This window comes from Genypterus blacodes, unplaced genomic scaffold, assembly GCF_046128005.1.
Source record: "Genypterus blacodes isolate CSIRO-AG114 ecotype Tasmania unplaced genomic scaffold, CSIRO-AGI_Gbla_v1 ptg000038l_1, whole genome shotgun sequence".
In the NCBI taxonomy this organism is placed as follows: domain Eukaryota; kingdom Metazoa; phylum Chordata; class Actinopteri; order Ophidiiformes; family Ophidiidae; genus Genypterus; species Genypterus blacodes.
In genome coordinates this window covers 394,939-413,449 of record NW_027466851.1, presented here as the reverse complement: position 1 = coordinate 413,449, position 18,511 = coordinate 394,939, and the positions used below count along the sequence as shown (strand labels likewise).

At 49.1% G+C, this 18,511-nt stretch overlaps 1 protein-coding gene across 8 annotated transcripts in view; it reads left to right on the top strand.

Annotated features, from left to right (window-relative positions):
* fbrsl1 (fibrosin-like 1) overlaps window positions 1-18,511 on the top strand; it is a 237,304-nt gene that overhangs the window by 64,548 nt on the left and 154,245 nt on the right. For all 8 annotated transcript variants that reach the window (XM_076147588.1, XM_076147587.1, XM_076147590.1 and 5 more), the window contains exons 3-4: window positions 3,795-3,896; window positions 8,696-8,731. In XM_076147588.1, coding sequence (XP_076003703.1) covers window positions 3,795-3,896; window positions 8,696-8,731 — 138 coding nt within the window. The remainder of the gene's footprint in view (window positions 1-3,794; window positions 3,897-8,695; window positions 8,732-18,511) is intronic.

Here is an 18,511-nt window from a genome sequence, read left to right as displayed (position 1 = left end):
CCCCGCCGACCTCCTCATCCACTCGCCACACAATCCACCTCAGCTGCAATAACGTAGGTCAGAGTGCTCCGCCCCTGGCGCATGATGAAACACACTGCCATCTTAGCCACTGTGAAAGTACTGCAGTGCGTAGCGAGACAGGAGTGGAGCTCAAAGTGACTCAGAGCCTGGACTCGCGTTGCCCTCCGGGGGGGGCTCTCTGACATCGCCCAGGGTTAGAGGAGCATAAATGAGGAGACCCAAGTCGGCGCAATGCAACTTGGGGGGAAATTAAGATGCTGGAGGGCCCTTTGAAGATAATTAAAGAGCACAGAGCAGCGGCCTCCAGAGAGCGACTGCAGACATGTTCAATACCGAGACTAATGGAGCTAATTTCCACTACATTATTCATGTAAAACACCGGCCCTGACTGAGCTACACTCTCTCCTGTGTCTCCACTATCACGTTAAGGCAAACCCTGCCTCCCTCTCACACGCACACACACACACACGCACACACACACACACACACACACACACACCCACACACACACACCCGGTGCTTACCTCATGCTGCATGGGTCAAACCTCCAAATGTAAACAAAACAAAATTATCCATGGTTTCCAGTTTTGTATCTAGTCAGTTACGAGTGGTGAAGCTCCTAACTTAACTACATTTTTCCAGTAGCCTGACATTAGCTTTTTCAAAACAAAATCGCTTTTCTAGTTACTTGCTATTTTCTGCCTATTTTCTTTAAAAAAAAAGTCAACATATTGCCCCTGAACACCTTCCAACCTTTCTAACCTGTCATGAGGCAGAATGAGAGACAGGAGGCAGCAGAGAGCAGCTCGGCCTAAAGAATCCACCAAAGAAGAACTTTGCACCACACCTGAGCCTCATTCAAGGACTCCTTAAAAACATCTTAGTGTATTTAAGCTCCGCCCCCAGGCAGCACCATGTCACTCACAGAGACACACAGGTTTTCAATAATATTGTCTCTTGTCGCTACATAACGCCACTTCCTAGTAGCTTCCACGACACCGTTCGCATGTATCTTATTGTATGTAGAATAGCTTCATGTGTTCTGTGGATCCATATGAGTCCATCAAAAGCCTGCAGGCCTGGTAAGTCAACGTCAAATAGGTCTGAAAGGCTAAAACCAAAAAAAAAAGCTAAACCCTTGTGAGAGCTGTGCAGTTTGGCTCTCAGGGCCAATTAAAAACCTCCCCAGACAGGAAATGAGCGCCCATTGCATCACGAGCGGTCAGGGTTGCCAATCTTTTGTCTGAGTTGTTGAATTTCTGCTTGGATCAATCGCTCTTCTGTCCCGTTGAACGCTGGCCCGGGGAGCAGGGGATCATTAACCTGGATGGCTAATTAGACGCTGCACTCCGATCAATAGCCGAGCTGATTGCTGACGAGGTAATGTAGCTGTGGGCCACAGGGGAGACGGAAACACTTTGGGCGCCTTCACAAATTTGTCAGCGACATTGATGCTGGGTAAACAAAGTAATCAGCAGCCGACGTGGAGCCGACTTTACCTCCGCCCCCCCCCTCGCTTGCCTGCCTGCCGACGAGGAGCATTTCTGTCTGTGTGAGAAGTCGTAATTGAAACAAACGATGCGCTGGCTGTGGCTGAGATGCTCTTAAACGCCGTTTCTCTGCTGCGACGATTTTAACTGGAGCATAAATTGATGAATTTCTGTTTCAGTTTTATCTTGGGAAACAAAGAAGACAACGTGTCACACTGAGTGTTTGTGAGTCGGTTTGCTCTCCCCCTCCACTCCACTGGGGGGCAGCGTTACACAATCTTCTCTCAAACAAAAGCCTAAACTGTCAATCAAATTAACCAATAAAAATAGAAAATGATACACAAAATGAAACTAACTACAAAAACTAGAACTTCCCTTGTTCAAAGGCATACTTCCACCAAGGCTGGGCAGTGCTCCAATTATGGCTCCATCTCTCAGTGATGAAACTCAACAGGATCAGTCCCTGTAAAGCTATTGAATTGGAATCGTTGTAGCGCCACCATCAGGTAGATTGATGTTTCCTTTTGTGCATAAGTAGTGAGGTGACATGTCCACAACGTTTGGTTACAGCAGACGATTCACTAGATACCTGAGCCACGCCCACTCGAAAAACACTTTCCAAATGCTGATAAATGTTTTTAACCACAAATGGGCGTGGCCTATATGGATCGATGTGAATCAACTGAGGGAATCCAAGAAAACCAAAGTGGGCATGACAACGCCACCATCAGGCTGACTGGGTGTGTGTAATGGGTTCTTCCCTGGATCACAGTTGACCATCCAAAAGGCATTTTAAGGATACAACACTTCCAAAACTAATGTCACACAGTTTGAAGAAATGATGTGTGAAATAAAACACTGCTTCAATTCACCAATGACAGGCTGCAGGCTCCGCCCCCCCACAGGCCTGTACAGGGTTAAGTGTGTGGATGTATGGATACAATATAACGTGATTTAAAAAGATGAAGTAAGGAAAATCACAAAGTGCGAGAAGGAACTCTAGAAAGGCCGCCGTCTTTTCTTAGATTGATGGAGTGATTAGCCTGACAGCTAATGGAGAGCAAGCGAGGGGGGGTGGGCTCACTGAGAGGTGGAAGTCAGACCTGATTAGGCCCACCTGCCAGGTTTCACCATCCTCTCCCCTTCGCGCCCGATTGCTCCACACCCGCCTCACCCCGTCCCCATCCTGTCAGCGTTGACCTCGGCGCGCCGCTAATGCCCCTTGGCCAATCAGCACGCTCGCCCTGGCGGCAGCAGGGTAATTAAAAGGGAATTGTGTCTACTTGGCGTGTGTGCTGGTGGGCACGAGGGCAGACAAACACTCTCTCTCTACCTCCCTCCCTCTCTCCCAGCCAGGTGGTAGCGTACAGGACCTGTCAGATTAGCTGATGACCCTTTTAATTCTAGCTCAGCCGGGGGCCATAATTGATATTTACCGGGAAAGGTTAATTGTAGCAGTGATCTGCTTAAATTACAGTGGAGATCAGGAGACCGGGGCCAGCCACCGCGCACGCCACCAGGGGAGCTGCTACACACAAGCTGCTAGTCAAATGGATTACACCCCGCGGCCATCGCTGTCGCACTCAGAGGTGGGGGGGCAGCACGGGACGCTGCGATTGGTCGAGGCGGCACCAGCTGCCAGGCTCACCAACCTCCCATCTGGCTGGGAAGCTGTAGCGCTGCCAGCTCGAGTGCTGGTCTGGAAGCAATAAAACAAGCCATCCATGTTGGCTGTGAGGCGATCACGCCGCGGGTGGCTGAGCTCACATACTGCCGTTTGTGCGTGAAACCTGCTGAGAAATGACATTCTGTGCCAATGTCTGAAAGTTTTCTTGACTCAGAACGATCAGAACAAACGGTAAAGATGACAAGGACGCTGGTTTGTCTCTTTTGTTGTCGGGATGTCAGAGGACGTATTGGTTAGCCTCGTCCGTTTACGTTTGACTATAGAAACCTTTCAGATTGACAAAGGAGTCGTGACGAGATGACTGTCAAGTACCATGACTCACACACACGCAATAATAAACACACACTCCTGACTCAACTTGTGAATTTTCTTCAAATCCAAGCTTCAAATCAAAGGTCATTCACAATAACACAGATAGGAAAGAACTGTACTATAGAGAATTATATGGAACAATAGTAAACACAAACAATAGCTTTCAGTTTTTACAGTTATGACAAATATGAAGTGATGGTATCCTAGTCTGATTAACGGTCTAATGTGGTTCCGCTGCCGTGCATGTAAACAAACCGACTGCCTCTTCTGTGTTCCCTCTGCAGATCAAACCTTTGGCTCTACGTCCAGTCAAAGTCAGCGAGGACGAGGCGGTGCAGGAGCTCAGCCGACCCAACAGGAGCAACTCCAAGGAGCAGCTGAGCGAGGTGAGGACCCCCTCTCTGACTCCACACTGGAAAGGGTTAAAGGGCTCAGTCCAGTTGTCGCCATGCTGGCATCCGTACACGAGCGGGTGGCGAAGGAAAATGGGGGCCCGGACGCCGGTCCAGTCAGTCAGGCAGACAGACAGGCCAAGTCTTTTCTAAGGGGATGAGAGAGAGAACGTGTGATAGAGGGAGAGAGAGACTGAAAGAGAGGGAGATGAAGAGCGATAGAGAGGTAGATATGCTCCCACACCGGCGTCTGTGCTGCGTTTACTTGGCAGCAGATTAGAGAGACGTCGCACCGAACACCGTCGGCGATTATAGCCTGCAATTTTCAACAGCACCCTCACACACACACACGGACACACACACACACACACGCCAGCGCCTACTCCTCGTAGCTCGTCGTGTTTCCCTGTCAGAGCTGTCAAGCCGCCGTCGCTCTTTTATCTTGACGAGGCCGCCTCTTCCTCGCCTCTTCCTCGCCTCTTCCTCCTGACTTTTTCATTAAAATGTGCTTTTACACAAATTCAAGAGAAGCGCCGTGTGAGTGTGAGTGTGTGTGTGTGTGTGTGTGTGTGTGTGTGTATGTGTGTGCTGAGGAAAGAGGAGGAGAAATGAGGCAGAGAGGTGATTTATTTCGTTTAATACTGAATTTGTTCATACAATTAGTTCAATAACTTAAAATCTTTACATCTTATTACCCTGGAAGAGGAAGCTTCCTCTCTCTCTCTCCCTCTCTCTCTCTCTCTCTCTCTCTCTCCCTTCCTTTCGCTCTCCCTCTCTCTCTAGCTCTCTCTGTCGTTCTGTTTCTACCTCTCTCTGTCTCCTCTTTTTCCTATCCTGCCCCCCCTCCCTATCTTCCTCTCTCTCTCCCTCTGTCTCTCTCTCCCTCCCTCTCTCTCTCTTTCTCTCCCTCCTCTCCCTGTCTCCTCTTCTTCCTTCCCTGCGCCGTGAAATCTCCTCCTAATATTCCTAAAGCGCCTCCACCTCCATCAAAGTGGCTCCTCGACTCTCGGCGCTCTTAAGTAATGACGCCCCGTCGCCAAATGAGGAGGATGGATTCCTCTTGTCTCGCCGCCAAAGGAAATAGAGACAAATGCGACGCGCGGCCTCACCCGCCCGTCCCGCTCCGCCCGTACAAAACAGTCGTGCATCAATTTGGGAGCAGGAGGGTGTAAAAAAACGTGCAGGATGCTGTTTGTTCGGGTCTTTATCTGTTTATTTTGACGGGGTAATTGTGCCTGTGGTGCATCGGGGCCCCGGCTCTGAGCCACACGGAGATTAGGGAAATGTGAGGAGGGCGGGGTTCACTGCATCTGTGTCCTGTAGGGGAGGAAGGAGGGGAGGGGGCGGCAGCTGGGCCTTATTTCTGTGTTTTACTCACCACACCTGTATTCTGACAAGGAGGCGCGGGAGGCCAGAGGTGTCTCACCATTACGGGAGAACCATGGAGCCCACACTTAAGACGCAAATGCTCTGTTCATAGGTCAGCTGAGGGCAGGTTTATGATTGTAAATGAGGTACCTGACGACCCGCGTGATTGGTTGAGCCAACATGCACAAAATCACATTTTAAGGGTTATTTGACCTGAATGTATAAATGTAAGACCATATCACAGAAAACCACAGTTTCCCCCAACGCACCTACCAAAAGAAAATACCTCAAGTGAAGACATGTGACAACCACCCAAAGTTCCTACCCTTTGGGGTTGTGGTCATAGGTGGGGTTTGGGTCGTGTTGACTGAAGATACAACTCTATGGGAAATGTTCTATTCATAGGTGAGCTGGGGGCAAGTTCATGAATGTGCATGAACACACTCGTGATTGGCTGAGCAGAGATGCACAAAAATATTTCCTGAATGTGCAAGAATACGCCTATGATGCACAAAACCGATGAAGATGTCGAAGACTTCAATGTCACGTGATAGGAATGAACCAATCACATCCTTCTTGTTCCTGCTCTGTTCCTCAGGCTCCAATGAGCTCTGATTGGCTCGTCTCTCCACTCCGATGCAGTGACATGAACCAGTGAAGTGTGGCCCCGCCCCTCTTGTCGCCATGGTTTTGTGTTTTTGTGTTGTTTTTTTGGAGGGAGAGTGGAGGACGCGGCATGGAAATGCGTGAAGAGGATTAGGGGGCAAATTTAGCAACATTTCTCTTCTCTGGGGCTGTTTAGTTAACCCTTAAAAGCCGCCAGCATGCGCCCTATCCCTCTCACACCCAACCACCGTAACCACCGCACACACACACACACACACTTGTCCTCAGCCCTCCCCCACACTCCCCCTCTGGGGCGGGTTCTTAAATCCTTTTGAAGTCCTAAGCGCTGCAGAAATCCATTGAGAGCCATGTATAATGGCTTTTAAGAGAGAGTGTTTAGCTGTACGCCGACCCTATGGCTTATGAACCGCCGGCGCTTTAATGGATCCACACACCCCCACACCTCCTCCCCTCCTGTTTTCCTCCCCTCTTTTCCTCCCTTCACCGGCACTAAATCCAATGGATTGTCCCTCATTATCATTTAAATAAGCCTCTCTTTCTACTCGGAATGCTCTAAGTTGAATGAACTCCACACAGTAAGGCTAATTCCAAATGGCCTTGGCCTCCTACCACACACACACACACACACACACACACACACACACACACACACACACACACACACGTATGGCCCTTTGTATCTCCAGCTATTGCCTTCTGTGCATTTCTCTCCTTTGGCCTCCCCTCTTGTTGCAGTGGTGAAGAGTGCAAAGGGGCTGAGCGGAGCGGGAATGGCCTTTTGATTCCCGCAGAGCCTGCTTTCCGGTTCACGGCAGGACTCCTCCTTAATCGTCACCGCGGGAGCTGTCCTGCGAATCAGACAGGAACACAGGCGTTGATGAGGGCTGAGGCCTCGAGCAGGTGTAGGAGAATGGATGAGGGGCGTGTGGAGGTGCAAAACAAGGGGGTGGCAGCAGTGCAAGTGTGGGGGAGGTTGTCTGGATTGAAGGTGGACCTATGGATTAAATTGGTCTTGCAGAAAAGTCCCCTCCAGAGACCGGGGAGGGAGAAATTGCCAATCTAGACCGAGGAATAAAAGAGGTGAAAGTGGAAGTGGAGGGAGGGATTTGGAGATTGGTTCTCGTGCTGGGAGCCGGCTGAGCGAGTCAGAGAACAGAGCAAGACCGACTTCCCTGTCTCCATGCTGCTCTCTGTTCAGCATTTAGTGGACTTCATCAGAAAACAGGAGCCAGCAGGCTTCATGGCCAAACGTCTTCCAAAGCGGCACGCTGGTGATTTTACAATACTTTGCAGTAGTCAGGTCATTTATATACCAAGTAGCTCAATGCTGTCGTGTCATTGTGTAGTGCTTCTCTTCTGAGCTGTAGGTCTTTGAATGGACCCTTATGGATCCATGAAGACGTGTTAAAGCCTCTTAAGCTCCTCTACATGAAGCTGTAAGTCTAGTTATATGCTAATATGTTCACTGTTGTGCAGATATACATGCAGGGCGTCGTAAGGACAAATACAAGAAGAAGAAAATAGATTTGACACAGTGTAGTTGTGACTCCAGGAGATAGGTTAAGCTTTTAAACTGTCACTGCCCACGGCCCAGGTGCAGGGAATGAAGTCCTATTCAAAATAACTTTATTAGCAACAGTGATGTTTACAACTTGAGGGCGAACACCTGGATCACAGTCTGTATGTGGACGCAGGTGGACCTGACAGCCAGATACACACACGGAGGGTTCTTATTATTATTGTTTGTACAGGAAAATGTTTGTGCAAATGGAGGATTGTCACATTAAATCAGTCACTCAGTGTTAACTCCGTTCTTTTATCTGACGTTATAGTTGCAGGTTTAGATGTGATAAGTCGTGCTTTGTTATCAGTAGATGCAGATTTTGTCGGTTGCTGTATGTTTATGTGCTTAAAGAGGGAATAAGAAGCAGGCAACATCTTTGGCTGCCACGGTAACTGAGCTGTCAGTCACTCTCAAAACAATTTCGGTATCAAGGTTTGTGTTGTCGTTTTATCTGCTGATGCAAGTGATGGATTCGCTTTCGTGTGTCTGTCAGTGTCAGACGTCTGAGCCGAGCTGTGACAGATCCAGAAGACTTTCATCACCAAACCATCACAAGGAGCCGAATGCGTTTGTGTACAAAGACCTCCAAAAAAAGGCTTTGATGTCATTAAAGGCGGTGACCTGAGGCTGTGGGTGTGGCCTGCAGGCTGTGGGTGTGGCCTGCAGGCTGTGGGTGTGGCCCAAAGCCTTCACTGATCAGCTCCGCCTCTCTCATTGATTGATTCAGTATGTGCTGATCATTGAGTTTCCAGTCCAGTCACATTTATGGGTGTATTTTATTTGCATGTGTGATTTAAGGTCTTGTAAGAGTGAATAGGATCACACGAGCTCGTCTCATCATTCAGTCATGACTCTCTCTGCAGTGTTTCTTATTGGCATGTCGGGTAAACAACTCTCAGTCACACACACACAGTCAACTTCATGAAATCTGGATGATGATTGAACCTCAAATGTGTGATCGATACATTTGATAGATAAGCCTCAAACATATTAATTTACTTTTCCTAAAGTTCTTTTCCAAGAATTCCCGAGATGATTGATGGAGTCGCTCAGCAGGATGTGATGTGTGATATTTTTCTCTCAGCTCCGCCCCCTGGTGGCGGCCGGGTTGGTGTCTGGCCGCACGGCGGGGCGGTGAAAGGTTAACGTGAATATTGATATTAAAGCGCCGCTGCTTCATCATGTCTGTGTGGCTCCTTAAAGGTCACGCCTGTTCTCCTCTCTCTCCCTACAGAGCTCCACTCACTCGCTGTCAGGACGCGGCTACTCGGTAAGTGACATTTTCATGCTTCATGGCTTTACGGCAGAATTACAATCTCCAACGACCCGCTTTATGGCCCCGCCGCTCGACATTTTAATTATGTTAAATAGAGTAATGGAGAAATCATGATATTAGGAACATTAATTCTGGCTGACTGACTGATTAAATTGCGGGAAGGTGTCCCGCGCTACCTTGGCCCAAAGAGCCGCCTTTTATTGGCATCGATCAGCGCCGTTTGCCTGCTGCTGCAATTTGGCTGTCGGAGTTTTATGTCTTCCTCCAATGACTGTCGATGGTTGATCCTCTTGCTCACTTATCAGACAATATCTTTAAAAGCCTTTTAACCCTTCGAGGTCGGCTGGTGCCTGGAGTCGCCCTGCATAAATCTTGTTATATTGAGCTCTCACTCGGCATCAAACACAAAGTGTGATTGTTTCTGCAGTTGTTTTTATGTCGGCATGAAAAACTATTCATAGAGTCACAGAAATCATGGACAAGTTATGGGATTGAGGAATGATGTTTTTTAGGCTTGGAATTCCATTGGCTGTTGTTGGATGAGAGTCAACATAGGGACCAAGGTCAGTCCCTCAGGATGTGCGTCACCATAGTAACATACTGTTTGGCTAATCTGGAGGCCAGGCATTGAGGCAAACCCGCATGTGGTTGAGGAAATGTCTGGGGGACACGCGGCTCTCTGCACGATGGTGCTGCAAGACACTACACAGTATTAGTATCCTCATGTAATGTCAATGACTTTTGCAAACCAAACTAGGATGTGTGTGTTGTATGTTTTGTCTGAATTATTCAGTCGTAGAGATTTGTAGATTTGTAATACTGAAAGTTCCATTTCTGGGTTTTGAGTTTCTGTGTCAGTTTGTGTGTAATTCAAGTCTTTCCTCATAAAGTTAGAGACATTTACTGCAGCAGCTCTGTACCTGGGGGCGTGGCCACACTGTGACACTCATCCCCAAAGGGTTAAAGGGCTCAGAGTGTAAACTGACTGCAGCTACAGGACTGCCTTAAACTAAACGTGTCCTGTGATTGGTTGGGAGCAGCTGATGCGATGTTGTATGTTGCAGAGCGTAGACGATGTTGCTGAAGGTAAACATGTCTGACACGGTTCTTTTCTGACGCGGCGGATCCTTTTTGATCTGGCAAAGTGTCATAACGAGACTTATTTTATCCCCTGGTAGCATCTGTTGCCCTGCCCCGTGTGCGTTTGGGTTGTTTGGCGTCATTCTGCCGGTGATGCAGGCAGCGGTCGTCCTTTCTGTCCTCTGCTTGAAGGGGAAGGTGTAAGATGGATGCTACTTTTAGCTGATGAGTGGCATATGGCAGTTCTTACAGCAGCTTGGAAGCAATCATCCAGACAAACAAAACAACTACAAATGGTTTGTCATCGCTAATCTGCCTCAAAGGACCGCAGTTAAAGCGCCGAACAAAGCTTCACTTGAAAAGACATTGATCTCTCTGCTATCTTTCCTCCTTCCTTATTCTCCGTGTTTTTAATAGAACGTGTCACATTCTTATTCCCTGACGGCTACAAACTCACAGATGGATGAAAACAAACAAGACCTCCCAAAAAAGATTCCGCCGCCCTTTGGCTTGAGCTGTCAGTTTGAGTCAGGGGAGAGAGACCTCCTCTTCATCTGAACGGAGTGGGGGGGGGGGCAGGAAGTTTCACGCCGCCTCTGTATCCTGTCTGGATGCTTGCCGCTGTTATCTGCAGTGTTTGTAGCCCCCAGCCCCCCCTGGGCGCTGAGCTCTGACTCTGCCTGGCCGGCTTCATTCCCGGGGTCTCCTTATCAGTGAGTGCTCCGGGCCTGATGATGGTTCTGGTTTGCTGGGGGGGAGGGGGGGGGGGGGGGAGGAGGGGGAGGGGCTCTGGGGATCTGTCCTGCAGAGGCTGAGGCCATGGCTGCACTAACCTGCCCGTACAGACACCATTTCCTTGGTAGTTTTTCAGCTCGTGTTTGAAAAGTTCTCCATCTATACACAAACCCAAACTCCAAACAGATGAAGCCTGCGTTTGCTGGTGGCTCTTCCCGGCCCCCGCAGCCCGCAGCCCTCATCTGAACTGTAGTTCACGAGAAACTTTGGTGTGGAGTTCAGGGTTCAGATGTTTGAATCCCTGTTGTTGCCTTGAGGAAGACGAGACGCAGGACGGTCCCTCTGCCCAACTTAGGATGTGTAAGGTTCACATCAACATAGTGAGCAGTGATCTTGTTGTTTGTTTGTGTTTTTTTGCTTTGAGGTCCTCAGTCACACGTTGTGCTTCAAAAACATCGATAAAGATGCGTTTTGTGAAAAAGAAGAGTTGAGGCGCTGCAGCAAAGTGGGCAGTCTGGGTTATGGGACCTGGAAGTCCCCTTAATGATCCAGTGTTTTGGTTTTCTGAAAGGGAGATCTTATTTTAGATATGACATTCTTAGTTTTTATGTACAGTATGTGTAATCAGATTGATTAGTTTTAAACAGATCAGTCGTTTGTTTGTTTAGCTTGTTTATGGTTTTACTTTCCCACTTTGTTTTATAAACTTCTCTCTCTTTCACACACTCTCTCCCTCCCTCTCTCTCTCTCTCTCCCTCTATCCCCCTCCCCCTCTCTGTGTGAGGGTTTGTGAGGTCGACTCTGCGTTCTGCTTTGTGCGGTTTCATTATGGCTTCGCCGGTGTCCCTGCGTTGCTACCTGCTTGTTGTTCCAGAGGAGATGGACTCGGGCTCTGGCGATTTATCATCCACTCAGGGACTCCTTGATAAAGAACCCAACATCCCCTCCTGCACTCGGGTAGATACCGGGCTGCAAGAGAAGGAGGAAAACATCAAAATACAATCTCGCCGCAACTATCTGCTGGTCCTGCCGCTACCCCGGGAGCTGGATTTATAGAGGAGCAGGAGTTATAGCCCAACGAAAAAGACAACACGCCTCCTCTTCTTTCCAGATGAAGTGCTTCAGCCCCCCCCCACCCCAAAACCAGCCAAGGCCGCTCGCCCGATCAAAGCCCAGAGCTTCGTCTGTGACAGTATAATTTGACGAGTCTGTTTTTTGAGGGTTTATTGTGGGGAGTAAAACCCTTCGCCGGTGTTTGGGTTGAGCGCGGTGACATCACCCGTTCTCCATTTCTCCCCGCTCAGGCAGTGGTAATCATATTTAACGCTAAATGAGTCTGAGTGTCAGCGGTGCGTTCTCAAACAGGCCGCCGCTTTAATTGATTTGGCTTTCACGACCTCCGCATTGTTCCAAACGCGCCCCTCTGTCTGAGCGACGAGGCTTTTTACAAGATCTTTATCGAATACATGGATTATGTCACTTAATTATAACAGAAGCCATTAAAAGCTTCACGCTTTATTTAACAAAATGACACAGATTCACTGGATTAGATGCTAAATACAGTGATTGAAAGGAAATTGAGTGGAAATTATATTTTATATTTGATTTCTGCTGCGGTGAGGGAAGAGAGAGCCTCGACTGAACGCCACCTCTTCCTCCAATCACACACTACCGTCACACTCCTCGCCTTAATGCTCCACTCTAAATGTTTCCCGCTTTGGACTGACTGATCCCTCTGCTCCTGGGGGGGTTGTGTGTTTATTTCCCATCTTTATTCCACTGAGCAGGAGGAACTTTGAGTATTCTTCAGTTTGTCTGTCCTTCTTCCGTCATGAGTACAGACCTTTGGACTGCTGAGGTCGCCCCACTGTCATACTACAGGACAGTAACCAACACTCCAGTCCTAATCACAATATGTGTCGCAATAATCAGAGAACAAATGGTTTAGCTCCATAAATCTGCCACATTGAGGCAAACACATCGCATTGAGGAATTTCCAGCCTGGAATGTGAGCGTAGCCGGTTGCTGGTTGTCTTTGCGTATCCTTCAGTGCGGGCAGGTGTCTGCACACCGCCTGCTCTGCACATGGAGAAAATTAGTAAAGGAGACCAAAGGGCCCAGCAGGGGGGGCCGGGCCCTGACATTGTGCCGGCCTTAGGGTGGGGCGCTGCCTGTCAGGGGCCCCTCAGTGAGGCCTGTCTGCCCTGAAAAACCTATTTGTTTATCCCCGTGTGCGGTCGGGCTTCAGATCCCGGGCCCCGCTGCTCTCCGCGCACCAGGGACCTGGGCTGTTGCCGCTAGCAACGGATAAAAATTGCTGTTAACCACAGCAGGGCCCACAACACATCAATCAGCGGGTCTGGAGATAAAGGCCGCAGGCGTCCGGGGCCCCGGCTGAATGGCACGACTAAAGAAAATCCCTTTCCAGCGGCTGAGCACACAGAGGCGTGATGGTGCAGCATGAGCTCATTCAGAGCACGAGAGGGAAACTTCATTTTCAGCCGTGCAGACAGCTCGGGTTTTGTTCTGATGGAGATGCATCAGAATGGCTCCCACACAAAGGGACTCTGGGAGAGGTCATTAGAATAAAGAGGCCACACGGTGAATAAGTGCTGACCGGGCCTCTGGAAAACCAGAGCCGGCACAGTTTCACTCCTTCTAAATGAACTCTTAATTGCTTTGGCCACTTGGCTTTGCTCTTAAGGCCGCTGAGCAGGCGAGACGAGCAGCTTCGCCTCCCACGGACGCCTTTGGTCAGGACTGATTTGAGATCAACCATAGGGAACCAGCAGGAGCTGCACAGGCCAGAGCAGCATCAGCACACGATGTCAGGTGACCTCAGAGGGTCATGGTCACTTCTTCTGCTTCTCATAGAGCTTCTTAGGTGCAGCACATCAGTTTGGTGCCATTTATGAAAACGTTCTTGTGTCCTTCCTGTGTGGTGGTTATTGTCAAGGAGAGCAACGCCTAAAATAAGCTGCTCTGGGCTCCTCTGGGCTCTTCGGATGATTAATTGTCTTCTTGTTGCTTTTTGTCCTTCTTGTGTGTGTGTGTGGTGTCGTTCAACACAAACAGTTCCCTCATTGTTTGTGTTAGTAGTTATAATAGTTGTCCGGTTGCTCTGGTTACTTGTTTCCCATTCACAATGATCAAAACCTTGACTAGTCGCAAAGACAACGTTTCCGTGACAACCCTGGGGCTGGAGGGGTTAAAGCTAAAGTGTGGTGATGACTTTGGCGCCTGCTAATGAAAAAGAACAATTTGTTTTTTTCCCTTACATTAAATGGAGTTAATGTATTCCCAGATGAAGCTATCAGCAGTGTTGGGTTTAGTCCAGATGAAAGCCGCGCTCCCTCCCGGGTGAAAGCATTAGCTTTATCCCCACAAGCTCAGCCGGGATTATTATCACTCTTAGTTTGTCCTGGATGCACTGTCCCCTAACTCACATTTGCCCCACTTTAAACAAATAGCCCTTAATGTAACCATCCAACAATGCTCTGAGGATTTGTTTACTGCAGGCTTTCTCCCCATTAAGTTTCACGGACACTGTAGACAAATAAAGTGGTAATTCCACTTTATCATATGTTACATATACCACAATCAAGCAGCAATTACATGCTCCTTCCATTTGTAAGAGCCCCCGATGCCGGCGTGGATGTTTTAATGAGGGCTGTAATGAACGCTCAGGGTGTTTGGCAAGTCTCCGAGATGTTGCCGGAGCTTTTATGGCCCCCCATTATAACGTACAATTTGCATCAGCAAATTACAATGCTCCATATCATTATCCTGCGCCGAGGCCCGATCATAAATTAGAGCTCCAATTACAAACATCTATCTGGGAACGGCGAATGAATCGGCTGGCAGCCCACCAGAGGCAGGCAGCAGGGAGAGGAAGCCTCCTGTGGGCTGTGGGATGAGACTCATATAGAGGTGTGATGTTCTCATAAAGCGCCCTTATGGGCCACTCAGGCTCAGTTTGGGGGGGAGAGAGCGTCTGCTGCTCTCTCTGCTGCTCTCTCTGTCTCTGCAGCTCCATATGTCACACGCAACTTTCTGCTGTTTTAATCACCTTCCTTCTGTTCACCGTTTGGGGTCCAACATGGTCACTGGCAGGGTCGGGGACTTTGACACGGTAGCTTTGCGAGCTACAAGCTACTTGTGATTAAAGCTGCAGGCAAGCTACTCGCCCAGTAGAAGCTACATCAGGGGGCGGGGTTCAACAGGGAACAATCAATTCACACTGATTTCTGGCTGAAAATGACGACAACAACAAAACAAACAATTCTGCTCCAATCACTGGATTCTCTGGAAAGTGTAAATCAGCTTATCTCACATTAAGCCTACACGAGGTGAATAGGAACAGTGATGCATGCTGGGATATGTTGAGGGCAGCAGCAGTGCCCTTAGTTTGTGCTTGAGAGTTCAGCATGAGTGTGTGTGTGTGTGTTGTGAATAAAGTTGGACAGTAGGAATACTCGCTCGCTCGCTCGTCACACAGACGAACCTTCAATCAGGCGGACATGGACATCTCCCAGTGTTTACGACGACTCGTCCCGAACTGCGTAAACGCTCGGGGCTGTGCAGAGGAAGAAGGAACGACCTCGACTGATTGTGTCTCATCCTCTTCCTCTCTTTGTCTTCATGCACTGCAGGGAGCTCAGAGAATCACAGGCATTTATCAGCGCAGCAGCTTATTACTGCAGTGCCACCAGTGTCACATCAGTCTGCGTCACTTAATGAAGCATCGCAGTGTCGCCGCCGCACCTCAAGGAGTCCAGTGGAAGCCATCTTAGTTTGGGAGCAATGGCATCATATCATGAGGTTCACTTCCTGTCTCATCACAGGAAACAAACAGCGGCGCACCCTCGCCGGCTGCGTTGCCTTTAATCTGTGACCTGTTGCCAAATCTAACATGGAGAGGAAGAACAAAAGCCTGCAACAGAACGCTGCAGGCGGCGGCAGCAACCACAACGGCTGATGAGACAAAAGACCCGGAGACGACCCGGCGTCGCACAAACAAAGCCTGTAACCAAGAGGCCCCGAGGTGGGCTTGGAACCAAGAGGCCCTGAGGCAGGCCTGGAACCAGGAGGCCCTGAGGGGGGCCTGGAACCTACCTTTGTGCCACCTCGGTGGATCGTAATACGGCGCAGCTTTGCCTTTTTGCAGTCGAATTTTGCGAACGCAGTTTATCATCTTTTTATCTTCTCCATCAACATTCACACCCCCCCACACACACCACACACACACCTTCGGGGCTAATTTTAAAGGTACTAAAACCCTCAGAGGGTGTCAGCTGATGTTTAATTCATTTTCCCCTTTTTGCATTTTAACCTCTCGTATCTTCAGAGTCGTATATCAGAGTGAACCACTGTGAGCTTGTGTTGGAGGTTGAGAGGCTACGAGGTGAACAGTGCCCCACCCGCCTCCCCCCCCCTAATGCAGCTGAATGAGTCTGATCCTGTTCTCCTTTCCAGCCCAGAGGGAAAGGTGATACTCTCACACTGTACTGAGCTCACTCTGGCCGTCTGCATCTCTTGCTGTTGTTTTTTCTTGCAATAATAAGTCTGGAACATTCACAGTGAAGATTGAGTCAAAACGTCTTGATTTAGCAGCATTGAGCAGCAAGGACAGTAACCACCCCCCTTTCCCACTCAGAGAACCTGGAAATCCCCTTAGTCTTTCATTTGTTGTTGTTTTTGTAGCAGTCGTGTCCTGCGTCTCGGCTGCTCTGGAGGATCTATGGGGCTAAAAATGTATCAACTCTGAGGAACGCAGGTGGGAAAAGTCCTTCAAGTGTTTCCCCACTCGGGCTGGAGTGGTTAACGCCCCCCCTCCCCACCCTCACACACACACACACACACACACACACACACATCCTCTACCATTGAGCTCCTTTTCCTAAACCTGTTCATGAAAGTTCTCTAAGTAGGTCATGTTCTGCCACTCGTCTTCTAATCACTCAAGGAAAAGAACATGATTTTCCTCCATCTGAGCCTCTGAGCGTCACTGCTGGGATTTCAGTGACACACACACACACACACACACACATATATATAAACACACAGACAAACACACATACACACACACACTCTTTTGTGTTTTTTTACTCCACCTTTCTCTCTACATCTTTGTTTTGTTCCCCCTTACCTTAAATCTGACAAAGCTCTCTCTCTACCTCTACCTCTCGCTCTCTCTCTGCCTCTCTTTGTCTCTCTCTCTTTGTCCCCCCCCTCTCTTTGTGTAGAGTGTGTTTGACGTTAACAGCAGGTACGGCGTCAGATTACAGGAGGCTCAGGGGCAATTATACCTCCAGCTGATGCCGGCGTATTTGGGGGGTAGTGAGTGTTAATGACAGTGCTGTGGTTTCTCCCGAGGCCGCCGTCGTGCTCGGGGAGAAACCCGCTGTTTGCGCCGGCCCGGCTTCCTTCTCTGCATTGTGCTGGATGTTCTCTTCATCTCTTTGATTCTTGCTACGCGCCCTCGCTGACGCTCCTGCTCTCGCTTCTCTTGCTTCTCGCCCGCCGTCTGTTGTGGTTCTGCAGATTTCCTGTAACGTCTTCAACTACCTGACGAGTTTAAAACAACAAGCGGCCTCTTCAGCTTGCGGCGTCTGGTGGAGCCGCGTACATGCGGTAAACACATGTAAGCGCTCGGCGACACACTCAGTGTTTCGGCCCTTCATCGTCATTTCCCCCCTACGTGCTCTCACACACGGCGAGCAGAAGATCGACACGATAGCTGAGGAGTTTGTGTTTGTTGTGTTTGTGTTTGTGTCTCAACTGACAAGATCCAACAGGAATGTAAATTTAGTGTTTACAAACATTCACAAAATCACCCAATAAGTCCAAATAAAAGTCAGGATATGTATTTGTTTTCACACAATTAAGAAAATATGAGAATAAAACTTGAATTTTTGCTAAAAATCATCATCAAATACTCAAACATAGATGAATTATTTCAGATTATTATATTTCTTTTGCATTTAACAAGTATTTGCCAATCAGCACAGATCATGTTCTCCTCTAAATGCCAGTAAATGTCTGTCCCCTCCACTCGTCCGTCCGTCCCCTCTGCTTGTCTGTCCCCTCTACCCGTCAGTCCCCTCTGCCCGTCCGTCTCCTCTGCCCGTCTATCCCCTCTGTCCGTCCCTGTCCTCCGGCCCTTAGACCCGGCGCTCAGCGTGCGTCTGGCCTGGGCCCCGTCTCACCGGGGCACTTGGGAGATTAAGCGGGCCTGCTCAGCGTCTCGGCGGGCTCTCCGGCTCCCCTCCGCTCGTCCCGGCCCAATCTGCCAGCTCGCCTCCCGCGCCGCCGAGCCGTGGCAGCGGGGCACCGCGAGGCCGGCCGCCTTCATTACGCCTGCCAGATGGGCCGAGAATTAGATTCCAACTCCCACCACGGAGGGAGAGAGGGACCGAGGGGGGAGGAAGGGCGAGACAGGCGGGGGAGGGGGGAGAGGGGGGAGTAATGGTTTTTGTTTTCATTTACGTTGCAAGTTATTACATTTTAATGTAACACCCCTGGGACCTGCAGCATTAAATGCCTGTTCTTGAATAATCGACACTAACTGCAAGCTAAGGCAGGAGAAATGAAATTAGCGAGCGCAGCAATTTGCCGGCGTGATTATCGGCTCCTCAGAGGCACTTCCTGATGATTTAAGAATGCTAACATTTAACATTTAAGCTAGTCAGATCTCATTACTCTTCAAGGTTAAATCGAGCCGCGTCGGAGGGAAGACAGATGCTTGATGGGAAATAGGGCCTCTTCCTCCTCCTCTTCCTCTTCCTCTCTCTCTCTCTCTCTCTCTCTATTTCTTTAGACTAAAGGTGATTTGAAGTTTAGTATTGATTTACATTCAGATCACACACAGAGGAAGTTTATGTTGCTTTGTTACTTTGGGAGGTTCTCAGGTCAATGAGTCCGATTATAAAAGTCAAATGTACACAGAGATGCAGGTTA